Raw genomic sequence first — 25,945 nt, forward strand, 5'->3', positions numbered from 1 at the left:
TCAGCAGCATTGTTTGTGTGTTGAGATGATGGGCAGGGCTGTAGCAGGGTTATAAAAGGGAGACGCCGAGGTTGAATTAGGACTCCTGAGGCTGCACACACAGGAAGTCAACACTACCGTGGTGAATCCCTAGGGATACTTCCTACTTAAATACAAAGCTAAAAACAATGGTTACAGTGTAATTAGATAGCTAAAATATATGCATGAATAATAGAGTGGTAACAGTAATGTTTGCTAAAACAAATACTTGAAATAATTACCTCCGGTTCTTGGTGCAGTCAGCCTGACTGTCAGCAGGATTAACCAAAACGATATCGAGATGAATTTTTCATAACTCTGTGGAGAGGTAGAGCTCGGGCTGAGGAAGCATTCAATTTTGGCACAAAACCGAACCCCAGTTTATTTTCCACTTACGTGAACGGGACAAGCTATGTTAGAGTGGGTGACACGAATACCTTTCCGCTTCCCAGGCATGTTTTTGTCGAAATATAGAAGATGAAATAGGAGCCCCGACACCGACTAGTGTTTCAGCAGTGTAACTGCTGCGTGACTGAGCCTCGCCGGTGCAGAAGTGGAAATGATCACCTATAACATAGCGCAAGGAGGCCCGACACGCCAGCACAAATGGAACTGAAGCAGGTTGAATCACTATGGTAACCAAAACTGCAGCAGAAGTCTCAGCAGTCCCCCGCAAGTGTGTTTGTTTTATCAGGTTAAAAAATTATTGATGAAGCTCATCTGGCACATAATTATTACACACCAAACCACAATCAATAGGCAAATGAGACGAAGTTCATAAAATAGTAAATTGTTTAATTCTTTTTTTTTTTTTTGACCATGCCACCGAACACTGACGCGTACAGAGTTGTGCCTGAATCCACACTGAGAAAACACTTTCACACACTGTGTTACAAAGCTGTAATGAAGAGGATTTTACTGCACACATGGCAAGAAGAACAACCCTGATTGGATACCAGGTCGAGCTTTGATCTGGCCCTGAGGTAGACAGACATTGACATAATCTAAACAATGCTAATCACATCCTTCTAGGACACATCAAATAAAAGGATATCTGCATTATCACAACATAGAAAGATCAAAGAAAAAAACCCCTTTTCAAACAAAAGTGCTCTGTTTCTTTTGGTCCACCAAGGAAATCCATTTATAGTGCATGTTCATGTAGAATTATACAGTGACTGTGTGTGTTTTCATGGCACCAAGTGTTGTTGGCTACTTGTAGAGGCATGGGTAATGCCCTCAGATGCCAAGATGTGCTATACACACTGTTTTCATCCACAGATCTCAGTCCATTTTCACTTTGAAGGGAACAAATTGAGACAAGCGTGAACTTTTACATCAAAATTGCCCGGAACTTGCATCAGAGTATCAGCCACAATCACAGTATGTTGCTTCCAGTTGCAATGTTCAGACAAGTGGATCTACATGGCAGTCTATCTTTTAATTAAGGAACAATAAACAAACACCCAGAAACAACTACCAATAGCACAGACCCATGTACTCAAGCATATCAATGCTCTACTTATAAAAGAGGCACGAGGGAGGGATCTTAATCGAATCGGAGACTTATAAAACACACACACATTAAGATGTCTCTCAAATCATACCAAATGTAAACAGATAGCAAATTACTGTAATACAAAAATACAACATATTTCAATCTATAAGGCCTGTGTCAGGCTCACTTAAGGGAATAACATACAATGACAGCTTGTACATTACAGCTACACTACAACTGACGATAACCTCATAGTGATTCAATGTCAGAATTTTCTTTTTTTGCTTAAAAAAATTGTCTTTTCTGGGATTTTTCTTCTAGAAAATTCTGTTCCTGTGATTTATCAGACATCTAAATATAGTTACTGAAAAAAATACACACATAGGCCGTGTTGTGGCTCTCCACATTTTTTTTTTAACACACTGTTTGACCATTTAAACCATGAAGGTATTTGTTAGAAAATGAAAGGACCGATGAATTAACACTTTGCAGCGGGTTTCAAAACAAAACGGGTGGGAACTTTGTGAAGAGGTAGAGCTCACTCTACTAGAAATTATCCCAAGAGACACCAAGACACCGACTGTGTGATGATCATCAGCACATATTTGGTAACAAATAAACAACATATAAATAGCAAAACAGATTACAATGCAAGAGAAACACAAACTGTGAGCCTGCTATCTTGAAACAAAAACACCCACTGCGAGGAAACAAGGCAATTAAAGAGATCAAGCTTATGAGGTCAAAACGTGGCAGCCATTCAAGTAAAACATGCAAAAAAAAAAAAAAAAACTTAAGGAAAAACAAACAGTTGAAAAAAAAAAAAGACAGGAAATTAGGAGAGAAAATGTTGCATCCAATCAAGCCTCGTGGAATTATTTTCAATGTTTACTGCACAATCATAGAAGATGAGTCAGGATGGTTATCAATCAATTGAAAAGCTTCTGCTACACATACCGGTCAGCAGCTGCAGTCACTGTGGCATTGATTTAAACCCCGGTAGATCCTTTATTGATACAGTTGTTGTCAAAACTCTGTTTGTGTGTGTGTGCGTGTGTGTGTGTGTGTGTGTGTGTGCGTGTGTGTGTGTGTGTGTGTGTGTGTCAGAGACAGAAGTGCTAGTGCTGAGATGTGCTGGGTAACAACCTAAATACACTCTGTTTCCTGCTTCTCTTAATTGGCTTCTTTTCTCTGTTTAATATTTTTAAGAAGCGAATCTCTTTGGGCTGGACTGTTGGTCATCTTCACGGTAAAAATAATCTCAGCACTAGCATGTACAAAACAAGTCATGTTGACCGGTTAAAACCTTGCAGAACATCAACTTCCCACAATGCATTTTTTTTTTTAGTTGATCCATCAAGAGTCAGCAACATTGTCTTATGAGGTTTTCACCCAACAGTGACTGTGTGTGTAAATGTGTGTGTTTGTGTGTGGGCGCGCACGCACGCACAATAGGTCCAAGACCTGCTCAGACGTAACAGACATACAGGTAAGTCTTTTCTATCCTCCAGTCCGCCGGCACCTCCTCCGGTTTGTGGCCCTTCATGTGCTTCTGCATGGCGGCCAGGCTCGGGCAGAAGTCCTGGCAGATGGTGCACTGGTACGGGGACGCTCCGTTGTGAGTGCGCAGGTGCTTAATCATAGCCGAGTAGTCTCTAGACCGTTGGTGACACAGCTTACACTCAAATGGCTTCTCACCTGAAAAATTCAATGATACAGCTTTAACCTTGTAGAGCTGACGCCACACTCTCGCCTGAGAAACGGCACTCAACTCTATTTCAGTCCACTGTACTTGTGTGGTGTGTGTGTGTGTGTGTGTGTGTGTGTGTGTGTGTGTGTGTGTGAGAGAGAGAGAGAGAGAGAGCACGCTCGTGGTGGAGGATTAGATCTATATCGGTTTGCCGACAGCAACTTCATCCATCACAAATATGAGGGAGGTGACATCAAATAGCAGCCGGTGAAAAGCAGCTGAAATTAAATCAGGGATGCACGATATTGGATTTTTTGCAGATATTATAAACCAATATTTTTACAACTGATTTGACCAATAGCTGATATTTATGGTTGTCTATATTATCTGTATAGAAACATGTTTATGTGACATTTCATCGCTGAAAACCTCATGTAAACATTGCGAGTTATCTGTGTATCGCAACATGCGAACAATATCGACCATGTGGTCTCTCATCCTAAACCCCAGATGAGGACACCCGAGCAAAACTGGCCCGACGTGATTACCGGCCATCAGACTGTTCCTGTATATTTAAACAATGACCTATAGTTGCTGATACCAATGACGTACCTATGTTGTTGTGCATCCCTCAATTAAATGTTGACGGGTTGAACATTTTAAGGATGAAATGATATATATAAAAAAGCACTGTATATGGAGCCGGAGCTTTAGTAGGTTTTGCGGGCTGAGCGCACGTATCCAGAGTCACCTCTCATTTTATTAGTGAGGCCTTTTTTTAAAAGATCCCCTCAACTAATGTGTAAAAACACACAAATATATAAATATATATATATAATATATACATTTACTGTGACGTTTGTCTGACATTTTATTAGTTTATTATTATAATTCCCACATTAAAACCATTGAAATGTCACATACTCAAGTGTCACTGCTGGACACACGATGTTTCTGTCCATTCTCTGCGTGTGTGCACTGGAGGCTTCATGTCTCTCCCGCACATTTTCAACTCAGCGGAGAGATTTGGACTAGGATTATTAGCTTAAACAATATATGCGTCACAAATCCTGCTCGTAGTAATTCATGTTTTCAAAGAGTGAAGAGAAAAATTACTCTCTTGTAAGTGAATGTGAAAAATGTCTTTTAGTGCCAAACACAATGTTGACTGGGGAGGAACTTTAATATCCAGAATTGGGATATACTATTTTGCTGCTGCTGTTGATTTCTGATATGTTTCAGAAATCAGAATTATTGATTGAATTAATCTAATTATCACAGAGGATCAATATGATGTGATTGGCTTCCTGAATACCTCCGAATGGATGTTATATTTCAGTTCTATTTTTTTGTGGAGCCTCTTGAGTGTAAAACCGACACATTTCTGACCCTTCATTGTCTCTGTAGTAAAATCAAATTACAAATTAATGTGTTGTTGTTGTAACACTTTATCATGTTGCGTAAGCCTGTCTAGTTCAAAGACACTTGTGACATATTCAAGTAAACTGTTTTGTCCTTTAGTCAGCCTTTATTTTATTTCTTGAAATATTTTATTGAAACATGATTCACTATCGGTCAGTACATTTCTCTATCAGCAGTTGCAGCTCTAGATCTGAACACGCTCATCCATTGTCGTATTTATACGAATCCACAAACCCTTGAGCTTTTATTGAAATGTTACCAAAAAAAATGTAGGGACTATTTTCAGGCAGGGATGAAGAAATATTAGGGTTTTTACTAAAGCGGGGCAGCAAAGGTGGGATAATTGTAGTTTTACGTGTTCATAATCATGAAGGAACACGTCACCCGGCGTGATAATATCCTCGTCTCACCTCACCTGTATGTACACGGTAGTGTGTCTCTAGCTGGTGTTTGAGGCTGAACCGCTTCCCACAGCCGTTGCACTCGTAAGGCTTCTCTCCTGTGTGGATGCGTTTATGACCCCTCAGGGTGCCATCGTCTCGGAAACAGCTCCCGCAGAATTCACACTCAAATGGATGATCGCCTGAAACAAACATGTCATGTCACAACGGGCACGGAAGGCTAACTTTTGTCTCCCTAGCGCGGCATGTATTATCCATATGTAGCCGCATAGGTCAAACAGTCCTGCACATGCAGATCAAGTTGGGAAGTAATGTGCTTTCAGACGTTGCTAATGTTATGACACGAGTACACTCCTCCTGGCTGTCTGCTAATAGCTAATAAAAGTCCTCCAGGCATGTGCTGTTCCCTTCTCTATACTGTAGTTAATCTATTTCTCTCCTCGGCTGATGGTTTGACTCATCTCCAATGACCTATGTGCCTCATTATCTCAGTGTCCACAGCAACAGCCAAGTCAGAGGATACATTGCTCTCCTCATTACAGGCCAATTCTCACCAATCCCCCACCCCACTGTGGAGCAGATGACATTTACAAAATGTTACTTCCAAGCAGAATGGCATACAAACAAGATACGCTGCCATGGCCAAAACTGCCTTCACTTCTGTCTCTGCACATCAATTATGTATTTCTCCTGTCTAGACATCAAGTCGTCCTGACAGCTGGGAGTGTTATTTAAGGTAAAAGAAGAAAGGGGGACATCTTCTCAGTAAATATCTCTCCGTCTCTCGCGGCACTAAAACTCACCCTCAGTAGAACACACAGACAAGTCATTTCCATTTGCTTTTCCTTCAATATTTATTTGGGTTTCCTCTATCACTACGGGTGAACCACACTAGAACTGACAGCCGTGAATTGCAGAAGCCCAACGGCTGTCTAAGAACCCAAAATATAAACAGGATGAAATTGCCCAAAATATGCACCGGCCATAATGGTACGGTGCTGTCATCAGAGAGGTGAGTCATCTTATGGAGAGAGGAGGAAAAGGAGGGTGGGAGAAGATGCATGCAAATCAATTAAAGTCTAACCTAAGGGACTGAGCCCTTATACAATATTCAATGTAAGCATGCCTTTGACACTAAATGTTTTATGACAGTATGGACAACAATGATGGCACAAACGATGCCTCTCTTACCCGAATGCGAGCGCAAGTGTCTTTTGAGCGTGGTGTGGCTGGGGAAGGGGCGCTCACAGTGGCTACAGATGTAGCTGTGCATGCCTGCATGGACCTCCATGTGCTGCTGCAGGGCCTTCTGGGTCTGGAAGCGCTTTGCACACAGCAGACAGAACACCGCCATGTCAGTCCCTGGAGAACGCACAAGACACAGACGCACAGTTATTTCAGTACCATACACAGACAGGGCCTTAAGTGGGGAAACTGGGTCACTTCAACTTTGTCTGAGTCCTCTAAGGGAAAAGCTTCTTTCAAAGAGCAAGTGCCTCTACCTAAACTAACTCTCCTAAAAGCCCAGAGGCACTTTCAACTGTGAGTCTTTATACATTCTATTTTCAACCATGAAAGTCATTGTTTTCTTTAAGAATTTCCCACACAATGCACAGCATGCCAATCACACAATCAATGGCTCCTTCCTGGTGTGTTAGATGTGTAATTATTCTCTTCATTCCCCATCAGGAGTCAGCTACAGCCTGTGAAGTCCTCTGTCTCTGTGCTCAAAGAGCGTCTGATAGTAGCTCCACCTTAAATGATGCCTACACTATGGGCTCTGTGCAGAATGTTAAGTAGTGATATCAAGCCATTAAAGGCAGGACTGCAGGAAAAAACACAATCCAGTTTAATCCTGTGTGTGACCTGGCATCTCTTTGGGGCTGCTTTCCTGTTGCACAGAGTGTGGAGAGGAATACAGATAGGGAGTCGCTGGCAGGGTAGTTGAAGTCAAAATGGCTATGTGAAGAAGATCCATTGGCCGTCATACAGTCAACGCTTGATCTACAGGCTGTGCAGCACTTAAATCCATTCTTTGGTCCACACTGATGCAAATGTGCGGTAAGGCTGAGGGACTGGTTAATCGGAGACTTTGGACAAAATGCGCAGGTTCTAGACAGTGAGGCTTTAATATGAGATTATGAGGCCCTTATTTCTCTCAGGTTGCAGATCATTTACAATGCTAGCAGGTCCCATCGCTCCTGACTCAGATTCAATCAGACATCTCCAACAGAGGATCATTAGTAAACAGAGGACTGTGCCAGCACTTCATTGGAATTCAAGTGGGGTGGCTGTGTTGCATTTAAAATGCAGTCTGATGAGGTCCACTAAATCAAATCATTTGTTACTGTTATTGAAGTGCCTTGAGGCAACTGGCAATTAAATTGGAATTAACGCAGGGAAAGGGATACAGCACACTCATACTAAGAGGGAAGAGTGTCAGGCACTTGCTTGAGGTTCAATCAAGTTAGACTTAAGCAGAAAAAGAAACAAATCAAGAAATTTCACTTTTGTGAGAGTTAAATCAAAACACATTCAGCACAGATTGTGTTCTAATCCACATATTTGCTCAAACAAAACAAAATGCTTTTCAAGACATTAATAGATTATTTGATGTAGATGCACAAAGCTTCCTCAGCAAGGCTCCTTTTTGAGGAAAGTTTTGAAATTTCCCCCTAAAAGGACACTCATGGAACTGATCATTCGTAATCATTAACAGAAAGCAGACAGGATGAAAGACATTCCCTGGTCTTAACAAGCCTGCAGGGAGGCGATCCACTGGAATGAACTGCACCTGTTCAGAAGCTTTAGCCTGTGGACTGCACAAAGGGCACACAATGAGGTTCAGGCCCTCATTGACCAAGCCCATTAGTCATAGGCTCCTCATGCAACTCCTACAATCCCCGTCTTTATGCTGTCGCCTAATGACCACGGCCCTTTCTCACCCACGGATCACAATATTTTAGTTAAAGACAAGAGAGCGGCCATTCTCCTCGCCTCTCCCCAATCCCCCTTCATCCTGCTGACCATACAGGAATCTTTCTGGCTGACTCATATCGAACTAAAGCCTGTTAACTATGCACTGGCCGGGGTAATGAAATATCTAGAAATGGCCAAAACATTCAAGAAGCACAACAATGCAATGCTTGACCTGTGAAGCTCTCATCTCCATGAACCAGTTTCTCTTGTACTACTTGCTGCAGCCAGCAGGGGGAGTGCTTTCTGTACCAATGTATCCAGACTGGTCACAGAGCAGCAGAGCAGCCTTCGAACACACACGCATGCCCGCACGCATGCCCGCACGCACGCACGCACGCACGCACACACACACACATTATCCGGCTTGTAGGTACTTCAAAGCTATTTTAATTATATCTCCACACACTCTTTAAAAATAATCATATTTTTAAATGTATTTCAATACAGAGTGTGTACTTTGTTCTGTCTGCTGCAAAAGTTTAACATTCTAGTTTGGTTGTCGAGGTAAAGCGTTACTTCCTGACACACTGGCAGACACTCACAGATGTATATCCTGATGCTTCTGTCACAAACAATACTGAAAGTTGAGTCAAGAAATACAACAAATAATCTGTCACAACAATCTCACACTTGATCTCTGGCTGACACACAGTGACAACAACCCAGCAGTCATTTTCAGTTTATTCTGCGCAACCGACTGAAAAACAAAAATAACAAACAAACAAAAAAAATCTTAAAGTGCAAACAACTGAACCTTTCGGAGGCAGGGAAGTGATTACGTGTTACTGGTGGCGTTTCTTCTCGCTACGCTCTGTTAAGTTTTTAAACATAAAGGATTTGCATTTGCAGAGTTTTCCAGTAAGCTTTGGTAATAAGTGCAGAGGAGCTTCTTTATGGGAGAATAAGCCCTAAAGTTGGCTGTCATTGCCCCCTGCTTTCTCACCCTTAACCAGACAATGGGCTTGTGATTTGGGTTTTAAGGCACAGGGTGACCCCATGACCCTTAGCCCTCAATGGGGTAAATACCATGTAATCAATGGTATTCCTCAAAGGCCGAAGGCTGACTGAGCATTGTGTGTAGAGGGAGGAAGCTTCAGAAGACGGAATAATGATTCACTTGAAATAAAATCTCTTATGAAGCAAGAAGATAAACATTTAGTGTTCCCGGGTTATCGCTCGCTTTTTTGGTTGTACAATTCGATTAGCGATTCAGGGGTGGTTTGAGGTCGATAGGCTATTTCAGCGTATCTTCACGATGTATGCTCATGTGATTTAACATGGTCTGCCTTCATACATCGGCCACTTATTCAGTCCAACTGAGGTGGGAGCCAGCCAGGCTCTCACGCTGCCTAAGAAACAAAACCATGTGTCTAGGCAACCAGATAGGATCATGGTCCTTGTTGGGGTGAAGTGTTCAAGCTAATCCCTTCATTCACAAATAAGCGCAGCCTGTTTCTTTTCAGACGGCAAACAAAAGTTTTCCCACCCTGAGAATCTGGGAGTAAACCCAATGCAAATTGAACAAGAGATTGTATTCAGTGATGGCCGCAAATCTGTATAATTTCTTCTGTGTTCATCTTAACTTCAGTGTCCGGAGTCCACCAATTAAACTGATTGATTTGTGAATCATTTCTCTTTATAGCCGCTAAATGATACAGAGACAAAACATCTGATTTTAATTGGTGATTTTGCGAGTAATGGGCCTTATTTAAATTAAAAAAAAAAAAAAACTTGCACAATTTGATCTGTTAAAGCTCTTATTTAGGTAAATTGTGACTGACAGCCAAGCTAAACAAATCTCCCACTGCTATTTAAGGAGAAAAGAACTAAACACATTCTCACAGTTTACAATCTTACATCATGCGTGATCCCGTCCACCAGTCGGTGTCCTCACATCGCATACTAAAGCTGTAAACTATGTCCCAAGGCCCTGCTCGGCGTATAAACAGTGTTCTCGCTGTCTGCTGGGTCACTGAAATCACCCAGTTAAACATAGACAGTCATGCAAGCGACATAATGTACTATACCTCACATGACCCGGTGCATTCATGCCATTACTGTATGTGTTCATGCAGACAACTCCCCGAACAAACACACACGGATGCTACAGTACCTTAAACAACCCCGAGCACTCATCGGTAGACTGCTAATCTACCCCGCTGAAGAACAACCGACTCAATAATTAATGCAACAAGAGATTCATTGCTCGTGTTTAACCACCATTCCACGGACCGGTTCTTTGAGGTCACACTCTGTTTCGACCACCTCAAATTCCTAGAATGTTTACAGTACTTTTTTTTTTTTCCACTCTTTGACTGTATTGCAGTTACTGTGAAATGACAGAGGCGGGGGCTTTGTGTATCATGACGGCCACAAATAAATACAGGGGGCACAGTGGACAAACGGAGCACAGTTCAATCCAGTTTAAGGCTTGTATGAATTGCAAATGGGTATTATTAAAAGGGTGCAGTACGATGACGGACGTGCAATTACGCGAGCTAAAAGGTCTGCATTAAGAGTGCTGCATTATAAAGCTCAAGCTGTATCTGAATGGACTACAGCACTGTTTAATTAGGGCTTGGACAGAAGGTAATATTATTCACTTGATGAAGCAGCCTGTAATGTGTGGAAACAGTGCAGCTGCTGTGAGTACACAAAGCAGCACTCTTATGGCCTTTGCCTTAAAGGCAAGGTGGCAAAATGGTCAGCCAGCATGGTTTGAAGCATATACAGTCGATTTCTGTGCATGCGGCAGATAAGCTACAGTCTTGGGTTTTCTAAAATTGAAAGAGCCCCAGAGCCTTTACTTGCTCTGATGAAACAAACCCCTTTGTTGTGAGAGCAATTCGGAGACAGATCCATTCTTTTATTTTGGGCACTGACAAGTAGGTCAGGAGACTATGACAGTGCTGTGGTGAGGAGTAAACAGCAGCACATGATGTTGTTTTCCTCTCACTCCTGGCATCCAACACCAGCAGCAATCCTCTTGCCCTCAGGAAGTCCTCACATACCCCCTTCTCTTCCCACAGTCCACTCCGCCCACAACTCCCCCTTACCCCCCGCTTTGATCTCAAACCTCAGCAACCCACGGCCATTCACCTCTGACATATCAAAATGGATAGAGAGACTTTGACTGTACATCCAGCCTTGCCAGAGTAAAGAAGTAGTCTTATTTCCCTTCCAGAGGAGATGGACAGTAATGTTGCAGCTGCTGAGGTCTGACAAGTGTTAATCTGCTAAGAGCAAACTCATTTGACTCGCTGGTTACGCCACATGGTGAATTAAAGCCATGGCTGCACCACCGGTACGGAACACTGTGTGTGGATCTGTTTTGGTGGGAGTGAAATCCAGGTGATATTTAGGAGTTTATTTCTCCACATCAGATTAAATTACCTGCAGCGCATGTCACGGGCTGAGAAGACCTATAAACAAAAATCAGTAAAAAGGGTCATGCGTCACAGCCGACCAAGCTGAGATCATGACAGAATGAGAGAGTAATGCCCTCCTGTACCCTGCTCTTGATACGCTGCCAAGCTGAAACCGAGCTCTGGATGTTTACAACTCGGGGGGGATGAGGGTAGAAACTTCTAGGCATCGTTAACACCCCTCCATGACCATGTCCATTAACTATTCATACGGTGTGTGCCACCTGGAGTTACAGTTACATGCCAATGCTCCTGAGAGGGTTATCACCTTTCTCTGACAGTAGCAGAAAAGGTGTGGATTCAGACACTATCGTGTATATGTACAGTCTGACCCTTGAAGCTTCTGAAGAGCTTCGCTCAGGCCATGGTAACATCGAAAACATGCTGCCGTGAAATTTATCCTGAACATTAAATCTTCAATCCCTCAATGCAAGTGTTGCTACTCAGTCCACAGACTTAATCATTTCAATCTGACATTAATACGAGGGTTCAGCCGTCTGAATTTTGTTCAAAACTCCATTTTTCTGCTTCCACTGCAGCTTAACAAGGAAGGGAACTATCTGGGGAAAGGCAACATTTTTATACTAAAAAGACTTTGGAACATTATCTCTTTGTCTCTTCCATAGACAGAACATCAAGATGGGATCTTTACACAGCTTCTATTTCAGTATTCATAGCTATCCATCAATGCTTCCTCACGGAGAAGATTCAAAAGTAAAGCACGACTTTTCTGCAAAGCTTCGACGCAAAGTTGTCCGTAATAATTTTATCAATTGCAAGTAGCGGTGAATCGAAAGGATCAGTATTAAGCTGCTACAATAAAATATTGGGTCCACGTTGTGCTGATCAGGTAATAAATATTTATTTGATGCTATTATAATCTGTGACTTTAACATAAGCCAGCCAGCCGGCTGTTGTACATGCTGTTGGTGATCCTTGAAGCAGTTTGTGTTAAAAAAATGTGAGAGGTTAAACAATTCAAAGTACGGCGTGAGAGTTTAACCAAAGACCCGCCCAAAAAAATCGACTGATATTCTACGAGAGCCAATAAATTTTAGTTTAATATTGGCAAAGCTAGAATGAAGGAGTGGCTGCACACTTACTCAAAGGCACTAAACTTTAATCATGACGTTTCCGTTCTATTCGGATCTTCGTCAGGTTGAAATATTTGAAAACGGTTGCAAACAACGACTAGACAGAATAAATGAGAACTATTCAAGCCACATATTATCTTGATTATGTGAAATTGATCGTCCCATACTGTATATCAGAATCTACGTTCTGTACATCCAGATATAGTGAGAGAGTGATATATCGGACGAGAGATGACTTTTTTTCGTTTGTTTGTTTTTTGCAGAAATTGTTCCTTAAAGGTGGAGTGCTAATAATTTAGGCTGGATAATTTGCAGAAATTAACATTTTTTAATCGTATAATTAATATAGTGTTTCACGACCTTAGCTTGAGCCCTTTATATCTGTGGGGGGGCAGGCCGTCCTCCGCAGAAACGGCATGTTGCATCTACAGAAGCCCAGAAGGACCAAAGAGCGTTTGCTCCAGTTTGTCCTCTTGTATATTTTGTCTAATCTGTTCACATTTTTTGGTGAAGAAACTTATTTAAGATGCTGAAGATGAAAAATGGTGGGCTGTGTAAGTGGGACATCTGGAAGAGCTCAGCTCGGACGCTGATGCTGTCGTGTTTATAAATCTCCACGAGCTTTTCACGATTTCTCATGCTAGGTTAGCCTTATGCTGGCACCTCCACAGGTGGCGCGAGCTCCACCAGCGGCTAGGCTAGCCCTGCTAACAGCCATGTTGGATCTTAGTCAGACACCCGACTGGAGACCTCGGGGCAGAGCTGTTGTGCTGCTGCATGAAATGAGTTCCTTAAGAACAGTTTTGATAGATAAAAATGACCTGAGCCCGTCAGACATGTTCTGAAACCTCAGTAGTCCAGATGTTGAACAGCGAAGGCGCCATTCGTGAGTGTCGGGCAGACCCCCCCATGTCAGTGGTTAATACCAGACATGTCCTGAAATCAACGCTGAGACAAAAGGTGTTCGTCTTGACTATGAGTGAGTGTGCGAGAAATAATTCCACAGGAGGAGGTGAGGAAAGTATGTCTTGAGAAAGTGCAGTGCTGGGCCTGTAAATCTACGGCTGTGTGGAAGTGGCATGCGGTGAGTCTGGATGCCAAGAGATATTAGTGGGTGATATGTGAGGGGGGCCTCCCACCTCCGACTTGATAAATTATGGAGCAACATGACAGGAACAGTTTAACCCAACCAGCATGACAGGCAAGTTTAAACCCACGACCAGGAGTCTAATAGTCACGGCTTACTAGACAGCTCAGGCATGCATGTCAAGGTTCAGCGTGTGTAGGGAGTGTTAGTGCATGCACACGTCTGTAAAGTACCTGTGTGCGTTTGCCTGTGAGCCTCCAGAGCATCCTCCGAGGAGAACGTGGCTCCACACTGATCACACACCAGTGCCTCTGCAGGAGCTGTAGATGAAATCAAATGTATAAGATGGAATCTTAATCAGAGAGTAAACAGAGGCATGTGTTGTTGTAATTGCAGAATAAGTCAGTTAATCTAGAAAACACTTCAGGGGGTGGGAAAAAAAAAAAGAAGCAACAAGAGGGGAACAAAGGCGCCCTTTTTCAAAAGTCGCCAAAGAGCCTCACTTGTCACACACTTGGTGCTTTTCAGGTGTTAACACAAGGAAGCAAATGCGCACAGCACAATGGAGCAGAGGAAACCACCATAAAAACACAACTTCGAACAAACAAAAGGCACCAGACAGGGTGCAACATCCCTCCTCGACAAAAAAGAGCCATGCTGAAGAGTTTTATTTACCATGCCCTGTTATCAGTCTCTGAACAGTGAGCAGACTGTATGCCTGAGAGGCCACAGAAGGACTGGGTGTTCTCTCTACAGCAGACGCTTACCGCCTGCAGCACATCCCTTTATCAAAAAAAAAAAAACACAAAAAAAAACACAACACTTCAGAGTCAACACCCCAAATCCCATCGCATGCACTGTAACTACAGTTCCCAGTTCACCTTTGGAATGCCCTCGTCTATTCTGATGAAGACATGAAAGAGACAAGTAGTGCTTGCAGAAAGGCTCAGCCCTGGTTCTGCACTCACCTCACACCTGCACACGCATATCCCCACACGGGCGTGCGCGCACACACACACACACACACACACACAGATGACAGATACAAACCCTCACACACACAAACACACACACACACACACACACACACTCTCCCTCTCTCTCAGACACACAGCTGTTTGGATGTGGGTTGGCTCTCACAGAGATGTAAATCGGTTGCAGATCCATACTGGCCCAGGGCTCATTCACTGATCTATTTTCTGCTCAGCTGGCTTTAAATGAAGTTAAAATGACTCATTAAAACACCCACAAGCTTCGGGAACTCTGAGCGCTCCAGCCTAAATGTGGTCCTCTTTCAACTCTTATGATGCCTCTGCACACAGACACTGTGCCACCGTTCCCTGCGCTGCACACAAAACAAAAAAGACCCAATCTGTTCCTTTCTAAAAACAATTTTTCAAAACAAACTCTTTTCTGTTTGGGAACAGTGAGCTTTATTACATGGAGCAAAAATAAAACTTAGTTGGAAGTGGTGTTATACAGTAGTAACACTACAACAGCGTTGTAGATCCTGATGTTGTGTGACGCTGTCCAGTGTGGTGTGTTGTGTTGTGTGAGATTGTGTGATAAGGGAAGAAGAGAACATAGTGCATTGTCTTGTGCAGTCAAAGGCACGGAGTGTGCTCTCATCCATAAACCATCAAACTGTCTCCAGACGCGGCTGCAATCGTCCTCCATCAAAACACTTTGTCTGGCATACCAAAATAAGAGCCAGCATCGAGCTGAATACCAAATCAGCCCATTAGAGCAGTGGAGCTCTCGCTCCTTAGCAACCAGCAGGATCTAAGGCTGCTATACCGAAATACACAGTGACAAAGAAATTAGATTCACATCTTTTTTTTTTGGTAGTATTATTGGTTGACATGCTGGGGGGGGGGGGGTATGCATAAATTCAAATTTGGTTGAAGGTGCTGCTGTTGAAGGTGTCAACAGCAGCAGAGAATCAAAGCATATTGTGAAGGTGTCAGGTGATGCGAGAGCGTATGTGTGTTTAGGGTTATGATGAGGCTATAGAGGAAGCAGAGGGGACAACTCAGGTGAAGGCTTTTTTTAAGTTTAAAGAGGCAGAGTCTCTCTCATCTGTCAGCAGTATGTCATTCCCCAACAATATTCAGACAAACAGATGGGGAGGACAGGGACCCTGTCTTGTCTATACGCATTTTCCGTCTGAGGTTTCTGTTTTAGTTGCATTTTTAGTCCCTGATTCCCCCCCCCCCCCAACCCCCACCCCACCCCCCCACCCCCCCGCCACTGCTCCTCTTTCTCTATTTTGGATAAAGTAGCTGGGAGAGCAGTCAGGTCTGATTAAGTCTGAATTTGGGTACAGTGTGTTCCTGGACACACATCTGCGAGCGAGCCATCACACACGCTTCGGAACACTGGCAGAACACCCAGGCCTGCCGGCAGCTGATGATGTCATCACTCAGAAGGGGCAGAGCTGGCGAGCTGCCAGAGTCTCTCCGAAAAAACACAGAAACGATTCTACAGAGAGAGACTAGAGAGAGACAGAGAGGGCGGGAGAGGTACACAGACCTAAAGCACGGAAAATAACGCATGATCCAAGTATTCGGAGCAGCACTAACTGGTAGGAGGAGGGGTTGTAGCGTAAACAGGTGCATTTGAAAGGCCAACTATCAAGAGACTTCATATAAGCACTGAATACTCTGAGATGAGAGTTTCTAAGTACCTGTGTGAGACAGCATGTGCATCCTTAGCCGCATGCTGTCCTGAAAGTGTTTGCCACAGTATTCGCAGCCATGGCCCTTCTCCTCATTATGCAGCCTCCTGTGGAAAGAAAAACACTAATGTGAGCACGCTAGCAGAGGGAGCGCACTTATAATAATGCAAGTATCTCGTTGCTGCGCCTTTTCTGTAAGGTCTCCCAAACCCAGTAGCATTATTGTGCTCTTAACAAGAGGAGCATGTTTTAATTCCGGCAAGAATCCCTCTCTGAATGCTACATCATTAGTGTAAGAGGCCCTTGGAGTTGTGAATCACAACGCATGAATGCTGAAAGAACACAGACAATAGGATATCTGGCTAATTTCAGAGTGCAGACATACGCGTGCCTCCACCCGCCAGCACTGCAAGACACTGGGCACGCACACAAATGCACGCATAAACACACAGTGCATGCACATAAACACGGACACACGCACACGCGCGCGTTCTGCAATGAAAAGGAGAAAAGACGATGATTCGCTGAAGCTCAGCCGGCAGCAAAACCTATCATATCATATCACACACATCCACGCATGCAAGACATCTGTACTTTCATCCTTATATCACCCCGCTAACAGCACGGGAAAATGGCCTCAGAAGCCTCTGCGCTTCCACACACTGTGGTCACAATTAATGAGTCCAGAGCTGTTACTTACTGACACACGTGAACTCCACCACCGACATTAACACAGTAAGTGTGCCAATAATTTTAGACCTGCAGGAGCAGCTTTACTTTCCGTAACAAAAGAGTCCCGCTCCAGTTGAGGAGTTTTGATGGTGGAAATGTACTCTGACATTCCTGAGATATTTATTTGGGAATCCTAATGTTGCTCCAGTCTTGTGAAACAAGTCTGTCTTTTTCTTTTTCTCTGCATGAGTCATTTTCCCTCACAACACTGTGACAATCACAAAAAATCTGGGGAAACTTTGTTTAAAAAAAACAAAGTTTGAAAATGATTTTAATGATATTGAAATGTTGGATAAAATTTATTTTAAAAACAGCCCAAAAACTCGAAATCAAAGCTGTTTAATTTTGCTGTTTTTGGTTTAACACAGCAACCAAATGTCAGTCTGCAGACCAGGTGGATGCTCAGTGACCTGGTTCCCCTCCTCCAGCAACTTCATTACATCATCAAACAGTGCATGTTGGATAGAATTAATTCAAAATAAAAAACAACAATATTCCTTTTTTCAATATAAATATATATTCATAAACTTAGATTATTCCCTGAGAGTTTAATTTCTAGTACTAACCAGGACATCACCTTGAAAACCCTTTCAATAATTCTTGTTTCTCTCCTACAAGGACAGCTTCAGCAAAACATCCAAATGCTGTTTAATTAAGGCACTTTTCTCATGCCAGATCTGTGCCGGGAGATTTTCCTTCAACACCACAACAAAATGTCAGTCTGCAGACCAGGTGTATGCTCAGTGACCTGGTTACACACCTACAGCAACTTCATTACATCCTCAAGCAGCGCCACCGATGCATCTCTCTCAGCCTGCAGACACTGGCATGTCTCTCTCCATGAGTAAGCCTGCAAATCACTGAACATCCCACAGGATGCTCTGTTTCACCGAGCGCTTTCTCCTCAACTCTTGAGTGGCACAAGGAGGAAATGTCAGTCACAGACGCGCGCCGGGAGAAGCTAGAGGTTGCTACTCTGATCCCAATCACGGCTTCATGAATATTAGGAAGACTGGGACTCGCCGATTGGCTCGTTTGTTTGTTTTTTTAAGCGAATACAGATGAGTCAAACGCAGTCGAACACGCACAGTTCTAAACGTTTGCAATCAAATTCATGAGAGTTGTCATTGAGCTAATTGGTAGGTTTGCTGCATAAAGACAAAACACGAACTGACAAGCTTGTAAATAAATAACCGTACGAGTTGTGGAGCAGAAGTTATCCATCATCCAGCTGAAGCGTCCCGGCCGGTCGCCGCTGAGAGGGTCCTCTCTGATGCAGAGGGACACTAATCTAACAGTTGGGAGGCAGCCTGTTGTCTCAGGCTCACTTCTGCACACACGCAAATCAGAAAGTAAAGCTTTGAAAATTAAAGCAACATTGAAGATGCTTTTATATCAAATCCTCCACAAAGACCTGATTCAAAACTTCCCAAGACTGTTCAGACAAGACTGCAGGTTTCCCTGAGAGGACATCAACACCCCAGCACCCACGGAGGCTCCTGCCGTCATCTAACATGTTGAGAGGAAAAATAGAATCCTTACATTTAAGGGCACATGTGGGATGCTTCTCCCTAACGGCAGTATTAAAAACACGGCTCCCATTCATTATGGAGCACTAGCACACGTGCACCTGCAGCCCTCGCATCTTTTATTAGACCCAACACACGTTAGTCTGGTAAAATGTTGAGTAGTGAACGAGGCAGGGGGCCTCTCCGCTCCGCGGCAGCCTCTTAACGTGTGAGCACCACATCCTCGTTTAAATGGAGATGATAACTAGACTAAGGTTATAGATGTTGAGGGAAAGTGTATTGTTTGGGTTGCATGAGTTGGTTACCTGTGCTGCTCCATGGCCTGCCTGCTGCTCAGCTGAAGCCCACATTCACCGCAGCACTGCTGGCCTGGAGACTGCCCCTCGTGCCTCATCCCCGCTGCAAACTGGCCCAGCCGGCTCAGGAGCTCCCTGTGCAGCAAGCCCTGGTGCAGCAGGCCACCGTAGGCCCTCGGGTCCAACGGCATGCCCAGGGACGGTGCTACTGAAACGGGCACCTGTGTCATCCCCTCCCCTGTGTGGTTGGAAGGTAGAGAGTATATGGAAGCTAGATGCTTCTCACCGATCCCAGGGAAACAGTCGAGGGAGTTCCCCATCACTTGTCCTCCGTCTTCAGGGCCTGTGTGCAGCTCTCGGGTGCTGGTGATCACGCTGCTTCTCAGTGGCGTTCCGGGATCCTCGTCTCTTGGCAGATCTGATATGCAGCTTCCTTCTCCTGCGCTGGAAGACCGGCCCTCGCAGCCATCGGGATCATCCACCTGCATGTTCTCAGACTTTATACTTCTGGCAGGATCCAGCGATGACACCTGGGATAACTCTGCACCGCAGCGCTGAGACTTCTGGGAACTTTCCATGCCAACATCACTGTCCAGCTTTGGGTTTGATTCAGTAGCCGTCGAGGGCTCTAACACCGGGGAGCTCCTCTCTGTCATGTGGTAGAGAGCAAGGTGGTGCAGAGCAGTGGGACTGGTGTGGTCGGCTCCCTCTGGAATGGAATGCTTCTTGGACATCATGTGCCTCCAGTGCCTGGCCCGGCTGTGGTCGCCGTGGTCTCCGGAGCTGTGATTCCTCACCAACACCACCTCGCTCTCCTCCGCCTGGATGGTCTCCAGCACCTTCAAACACTGCTCCTCCAGGAACTCGATCTCCAGGATCTCCGCTGCGTACAGCAGGTCATCCAGGTCCTCAGCTGTGGCCTGGAGGGAGGCGGTGTAAGCATACTCGAGGATCTGCTGGAAGGTCTTAGGGGACAGGAAGTCCAGGGCGTAGCGTAGACTGCTACGATGGAACAAGATCTCAAACATTTTGCTGGTACAGGCCAGAACGGTGCGGTGCGCCGGAAACTCCTGGCCGTCCACTGTGATGATGACATCACACAAGGTGCCAGTCAGACGCATCTGATTGGCCCGCTGCAGAAGCGTGCTGGGGTGAGTGGGATTGTGGAGCTGAAGCACCCCCATGATAGTCAGACCCGTATCCACTCGGACCTCTGCTGAACCCCACGCATGAGGTGTGGCCGTCCTGCCTGCTGCGCTGGCTTCAGCTGGGCTTAGGTCTGTTCTGGGGTGGAGACAAAACAGGTCAGGCTCTCCTTCGGCACCTACACCCTGCACAAGGCTGCTGTATGAAGGCTCCAGCTGAGGGCTGATTTCATGCGTCCTGCATGTTTGTTTATTTAATCAAGAGCCAAACAGCAGACAACAGGTCGATAAGCACAAAGCAACAGTTCCCATTGCAGGTGATTAGTCTGAGGGCTCGTTCAGAGCGGGCACGTCGCTGTTATAATGTCTGCATACTGAGAGGTGACGCTTCAATTTATCAAGCCCCGCGCGCGCGCGCGCACGCACGCACGCACACACACACACACACACACTGATGCCCTCAACAGGTAAGACCTGCTATTAACAAAACGCCTCGAATGTTGATTAGTTAATTTATACCGCGCGCGTTCATGATTACTAAAACACTTCATCCCGCGCTCCTAAAAAACAAATAAAAACCCCTCAAACTTATCAAAGTAGCAGGTTGATGATGCGCGTCGATGAGGCTCGGCTGCATGTTTATTCATTTTGTCTCCATCCCTAGATGGCAACGAGGGGATGATGATGATGATGATGATGATGATGAGCTCTAACAACTATCCCGCAACATCGGAGCGCATCAGGTGCAGACGCGCAAAAAAAACAAACCTTCTCATAGACATTGCGACAAATTAAAGTCTCGTTGTTGCGCGTCTGCCGGCTGAAAAAAAATCAATAAAATAAAAGAGAGGCTTAAATAATCCCAATAACCGGAGCGACGCGCGGATTCATCAAGTTGCTTCCATCCTGGACGCGCTCAGCGCCAAACTTCAGCTTTCTCCCACATGTCTGCAGGAAATGAAATGATAACTGCGGCCGCTAAACTGCCTCTGTCCTCTAGAGTCTAGTTGGACCGAAAAGTGTTAAATCGCAGCAGATTCGCCTGGATTCAGGTGTCGGGATGCGGCAAAAGTAAAAGTGCGTCCCAGTTTTCCTTACCGCTGTTTATTTCTGTCCTCCTGCCGATTATCCAGGCAACATCATGGTTCCACATTTCACAGTACCCGCTCCAAACTCAGTCCTGCTCCAAGTAAGCAAATCACCAGCCAGCCACGACGGTCAGAGCAGCAGGGGCGAGCCCGTACTTCCGGGGCAGACTTTCAAAATAAAAGAAACACGTGTTGACCAGCTTCTCCAAAAAGTTGAGCATTGAGATTTCTAGATGAAGCCAATATTTGAAATTTGGAATATAATGTAAAGGCAACATACTGAAAGTATTACCTTAACTTGAGGATCTTCACTTTAAATATTGATAATTAATTTTCCACCATGACATGCTGCCAATTTGGCCCAGTTGTGCTGGGAGAGAGTGACCCTGTCTCATTTTTACATTCTATAAACCTGAATTGTTAAAAGCAACAGCTGTGTGTGTTTACTCAGCGTTTCAGGGAGAAGTGAGTTCTGTCTCCACGATCAGTTCCTGCCTCAGACTCGCTTCGTCAGATGTGTAACGCCAAAAGATCCGAAACGTTTTTGGTTTTGTCCACCTGAACATCCGGTTAACTCACAAGCCGTCTCATTTTGCATTTTGAAAAATCATCAAATTTAGACACTGGAGGGAACTAAAATACAGAGAAACTATTCATTTTCCTTCAGAGTCGAGAGAAATCTGTGCGTACCAAGCGTGGTTCAGAGGTTGCGGCTGAGGTTCCACTGAATTCCCGCATCTGTAGATATTAAACTGGCATATCTGCAGTGTTGGACTTTTCACCAGAAGTCACTGGTAGGAAGAGGGACGCAGTAGTGAACTGTGGGTGGGTGGTGGTGACTCCACGGCTCACTCCTCCATCTGAGCCCTGCGACTGTCTGATTGAAAGCCAAATTAGTGCCCATTTTCTTCAAAATTCTATCAAGTGTTTTTTTTTATAGGGGGGGGGGGGCGGTTAAAAGGTGCAGTGGTGTGGTACAAATCACTAATAGTTTTATAGTATTTTATTGATTGCAATCCCTGATTACCTCATTCTGGTTCCTGTATTCGAGAAAAAGAGTCCATCCATTCACCGAGGTTTCTTAGAAGACGTGAGAGGTAGAGAGAAAACTGCGTCAGAGGACGTGTGAGGAACATTTCAGGTCAGCCGTGGTTTAATAAGTCCGCATGTTTGGACATTCAGTAAAAAACAAAAACCCACTCCCACATTTTACGCCAAGGGGCCAAATTTGGCCCTTTATAACATCCAGTCTGACCCACCGCATGTGAAAATGTACACGTAGGATACGTTTTTGTTGAAACAGTTTGTTTTGAGTAAAGAATGAAATAGAAGAGGCAGCGGTGCATCGAATGGAAGCTTTGTTTAGTTTGGCCTGTCAGCCCACCGAGGTTAAAGGTCTGGACCCCTGATCTGAACCCCTGATCTGAACCCTCGTACTTTGACGGTTCCATCACCCAACTTCCGTTTTGTCGTCAGCTCGCTGCTGCAGGCTTGACCGGCTGCTCATCAGCGCCGGGGCGACGTCACGGCTCTGAACGCTCGTCCTCTGCTGCCTGTCTCTCTCCATCAGGTGCTTTCAGACTCATTTACCGGACATCTGAACGAGTGACACAACCCACGGGGTCTGAAGCCAGAAACGACCAGTAGAACCACTCCACTGACTCATGACAACCAGTTTAGATCTGCTGACTCCATGATCAGATGGTGAACGCAGGTGGAAGAGGGGAGCCGCCAGACAAGTGCGGGGACTGGGACTGGATGTCAGGCAGGTCTCACTGCTTGTTGACACAGCACCGGTTTGCAGGTCGAGTCCGAGCTGAGGGCTGAAAATATCAGACCCTCACTGGCACCTTGTATTTTGACATCTGAGTCTGCAGGTATTAACTTTCATCCCACGTAAACAAGCGTTATGCAACACGTGTTGATGTGCTACCGTCTATCTGAACAAGTAGCCCGAGGAATTTCCAGTCCCAGCATAACCTGTTTGCAGTGTAACCTCTCTGTAAATAGTCCAGCGCGTCCATGACATGGCGATAACCAACCGAACCCCTGCGCAGGTCTTTACTGCCATCTAGTGTCAAGCAGGAGTCATCGCACATTCTGAGGAGCTGTAGTTCCTTCCTGAGGAAAGACTATAAAAGACTGTCAGGACGACTGAATTCAGAAACCATTTCTTTATTTTGAAAATGGGTTAGCTCTCAGACTGTACACAACAGATAGTTTCTGAGTTTGACCCGAGAAAACCAAACGGAGCGTCAGAAGACGAGGGAGCAGGGTGGTCTGGAACAGCAGTTCAGCACGAGGCCAGTAAAGCTTTTCATGGTTGCAGCTGTGATAAAGCCGGGGTGTGTCGCCGCCTCTCCTCAGAGACGCTACATCTAATATCCCAAACTTTTAGAAAACACTGGGCTCCTGTGTTTGGCGTGGACCACCCTACTTCCTGTCTACGGCATCCTCAACTTGACACGGAGCCGCTCTCGGTGACTGATCTTTGTACAAAAGACAAGAACTAGAAAAAGAAGAAAAAAAGAAAAAAAAAACAGACCACGTTACAGAACACCTGAATAACAACTGGGTGGGGTGGGTGTAGTAGATTAAAAACAATGTGTGGTTATGCCAGAACAAGCCCCAAAGACACGCATCAAATCAATACGAGAGCTATCGGCCCGATCAGACCAGGGCAGGTGTAGTTATACATGATGAAGTACTGACTGAATTCATGCCAAGGCTCAAACACCTCCCTTCACGACAGCTGGCAATATATACTTCTGTGACCAGAGACGGACAGTTTAATACACTACACGTGTTATAATGAACACTTTTCTTCTAATAATACATTTTTTATATATATATATGTATATATATACATAAAAAGAAGAAGCTAAATCTCTCACGACAAAGCTATGCAGATTATCATAGAAACCGATGACGAGACAATCTACTGACACACAGGCACAGTGCACAAGCTTGCAGGCAGGAACGGAAATCTTTGTAGTTTTTAAATAGTACAAAAATGCTTTTTAGAGTTTTTTTTTTCTGTTTTGTTTTTTTTTGATGGGTTTTTTTTTTGTTTGTTTTTTTTTTTTTGCTTCAAAAGCACAAATCAAACTAAACGGAGGCCGAACCTTTGATCTGCTTCCGTGTGAGGAAGGAACAATTGCCATCATGGTTGCTGCCCTCAAACGAAAACGCGGCGTATATTTAGCTCCAGATCACAAGACATTCGCTTGATTCACGCTTTTTCAACTCTTGGCTGAGAATCAGTAGCTCTCCTGGCATTTTTAGGTTTTTTTTGTTGTTGTTTGTTTTGTTTTTCTGTTTTTTGTGAGTATTTGTTGTGTGACTTTCCTTGTTTTTGTTAAAAGACGGTTTAGCTAACACTCTGGCGAGGCCGTGACAGAGTTGATTTGATCATCAGACGGGGGGGCTAATCGGAGCTAATCATGCACGCGGTCCGCAGTCAGGCCTCTTCCTCCTGCAGCTGGCTGTGGGTTAATCCTCTATTCTTATAACCATAACAAATATGGTGATAATCCCAACAGTGAACTGTGGCCTGTGTTTAATCAGTGCCAGCGTATCTGTGAGAGATCAAACATCCCCATAACAGACAAGGTGAAACAATAAACCTTGTAAACATGCAAAACAAGCTGTTTCATGAGATTAGCCCACAAATTAAGAGATCAAACTTCCAAAAACAGCAGTGGTACATTTCAACACAACATGAAAATAAGAAAAATAATGTTTGCTTTTGTTTTTGTTTTTTTACATGTCCCATTATAATCCAATGCTTGTGTGCAACTGTAAACGGTAAGCACAATATAAGTTTAATTTCATATATTTAACATTATATTAAGAGACTGCTCTTACTCATTCTGACTGCTTGAATAAAATAACGATAAAAAAATAAAATGAATCTCTTATGACCTAAGATAAACTCCTTGGGTGCAGCACACACGTCATGAATGAAACCATAGTCATCGTGCACTCAGACCAATCATCAAGTGTGTGTGTGTGTGTGTGTGTGTGTGTGTGTTGTTTTGAATATGTAGTTAAGGGCACTGGAAATCAAAACTCCTGCACGCTTTCTCTTTGATGCAAAATGTTTTGGACTGGGCTGGGAGGTTTCTCCAGTCCATCATGCTTTGCTCTCCGCGGTATTTGTCTGTATGACACTGTTGTGCTCTGAGGCCACCTCCGTTAGGGTGTTCGATAATTCCGCCTCTGCCATTTTGCCTTTCTCATCAGAAAAAATCTTCCTGAAATGTAAAAAAGGAGAAAAGAGAACGCAAAATTAGTGATCTGTTTAGCGCTGGGCGAGGAGACAACAAACGCACTTTGGCTGAACACAGATGTAACATTTATTCTCAATGACATCTTCACCCAATATGTAAGAAGACACTGGATTGAGAAATCTTACATATTTCTTCACCACCGTTACCACAGTCAGATAAAGTTCAACAGACAGATAATGACATACCATAGAAATCACAGCCCTTCCTCAAATGAAATCTCAATGAACCTGAAGCCAGACTACTGTAGAGCTCTGAGAGATCCCCGCTGGTGTTAGAGCTCCATCTACATCCTGCCGGCAGCTCCTCCACTCGTCTGCTCTTCAGAGCAGGAAAACACCGTCTAGCCTCTGTTTGTTCTCTTTAGGAGAGCTGCGGAGTTGGCGAGGATTTAGGCAACGCTGAGAGAGGCATCTCAACTGGTGCCTGAGCATCAAAACAAACGTGTCGTTTAAATAAAGCCTCCTTCAGATGTGGAAGCTGGCATGGATAAATCATTTTCAACTGGCTCTGAATCGTTCGTACGCGAGTGGCAAATGTTTAACGTCCCTCCGTGTTGCTGCACCGCTGCTGAG

General features: G+C 44.4%; 3 protein-coding genes across 10 annotated transcripts in view; 1 reads left to right on the plus strand and 2 right to left on the minus strand.

Annotated features, from left to right (window-relative positions):
• Positions 1 to 25,945, plus strand: part of cadm1b (cell adhesion molecule 1b) — a 273,072-nt gene that overhangs the window by 15,456 nt on the left and 231,671 nt on the right. The window lies entirely within an intron of this gene.
• On the minus strand, positions 812 to 21,173 carry zbtb16b (zinc finger and BTB domain containing 16b). 3 transcript variants are annotated; one of them, XM_086216665.1, is made up of 7 exons: positions 21,092 to 21,173; positions 18,858 to 20,132; positions 16,301 to 16,398; positions 13,848 to 13,934; positions 6,221 to 6,391; positions 5,039 to 5,211; positions 812 to 3,209 (listed from the first exon to the last, which is right to left on the minus strand). In XM_086216665.1, exons 2-7 carry the CDS (start codon positions 20,030 to 20,032, stop codon positions 2,985 to 2,987), a joined length of 1,929 nt encoding a protein of 642 aa, XP_086072791.1. In that variant the 5' UTR covers positions 20,033 to 20,132; positions 21,092 to 21,173; the 3' UTR covers positions 812 to 2,984. The 3 variants fall into 3 exon arrangements, with proteins under 3 accessions (XP_086072791.1, XP_086072789.1, XP_086072790.1); XM_086216663.1 differs by having other exon boundaries at positions 18,858 to 20,127; positions 21,092 to 21,165; XM_086216664.1 differs by lacking the exon at positions 13,848 to 13,934 and having other exon boundaries at positions 18,858 to 20,127; positions 21,092 to 21,165.
• Positions 23,256 to 25,945, minus strand: part of ncam1b (neural cell adhesion molecule 1b) — a 66,942-nt gene continuing 64,252 nt past the window's right edge. For 3 of the 6 annotated variants that reach the window (XM_086216668.1, XM_086216666.1, XM_086216669.1), the window contains one exon: positions 23,257 to 25,337. In XM_086216668.1, the coding sequence (XP_086072794.1) occupies positions 25,217 to 25,337 (121 nt within the window). In that variant the 3' untranslated portion in view covers positions 23,257 to 25,216. Of the gene's footprint in view, positions 25,338 to 25,945 lie in introns of all 6 variants that reach the window. The other 3 variants (XM_086216667.1, XM_086216671.1, XM_086216670.1) reach the window with 3 other exon arrangements.

Source organism: Aulostomus chinensis, chromosome 10 (assembly GCF_037954235.1).
Source record: "Aulostomus chinensis isolate RoL2024-O1b breed Wild chromosome 10, RoL_Achi_v1.0, whole genome shotgun sequence".
Classification (NCBI taxonomy): Eukaryota; Metazoa; Chordata; class Actinopteri; order Syngnathiformes; family Aulostomidae; genus Aulostomus; species Aulostomus chinensis.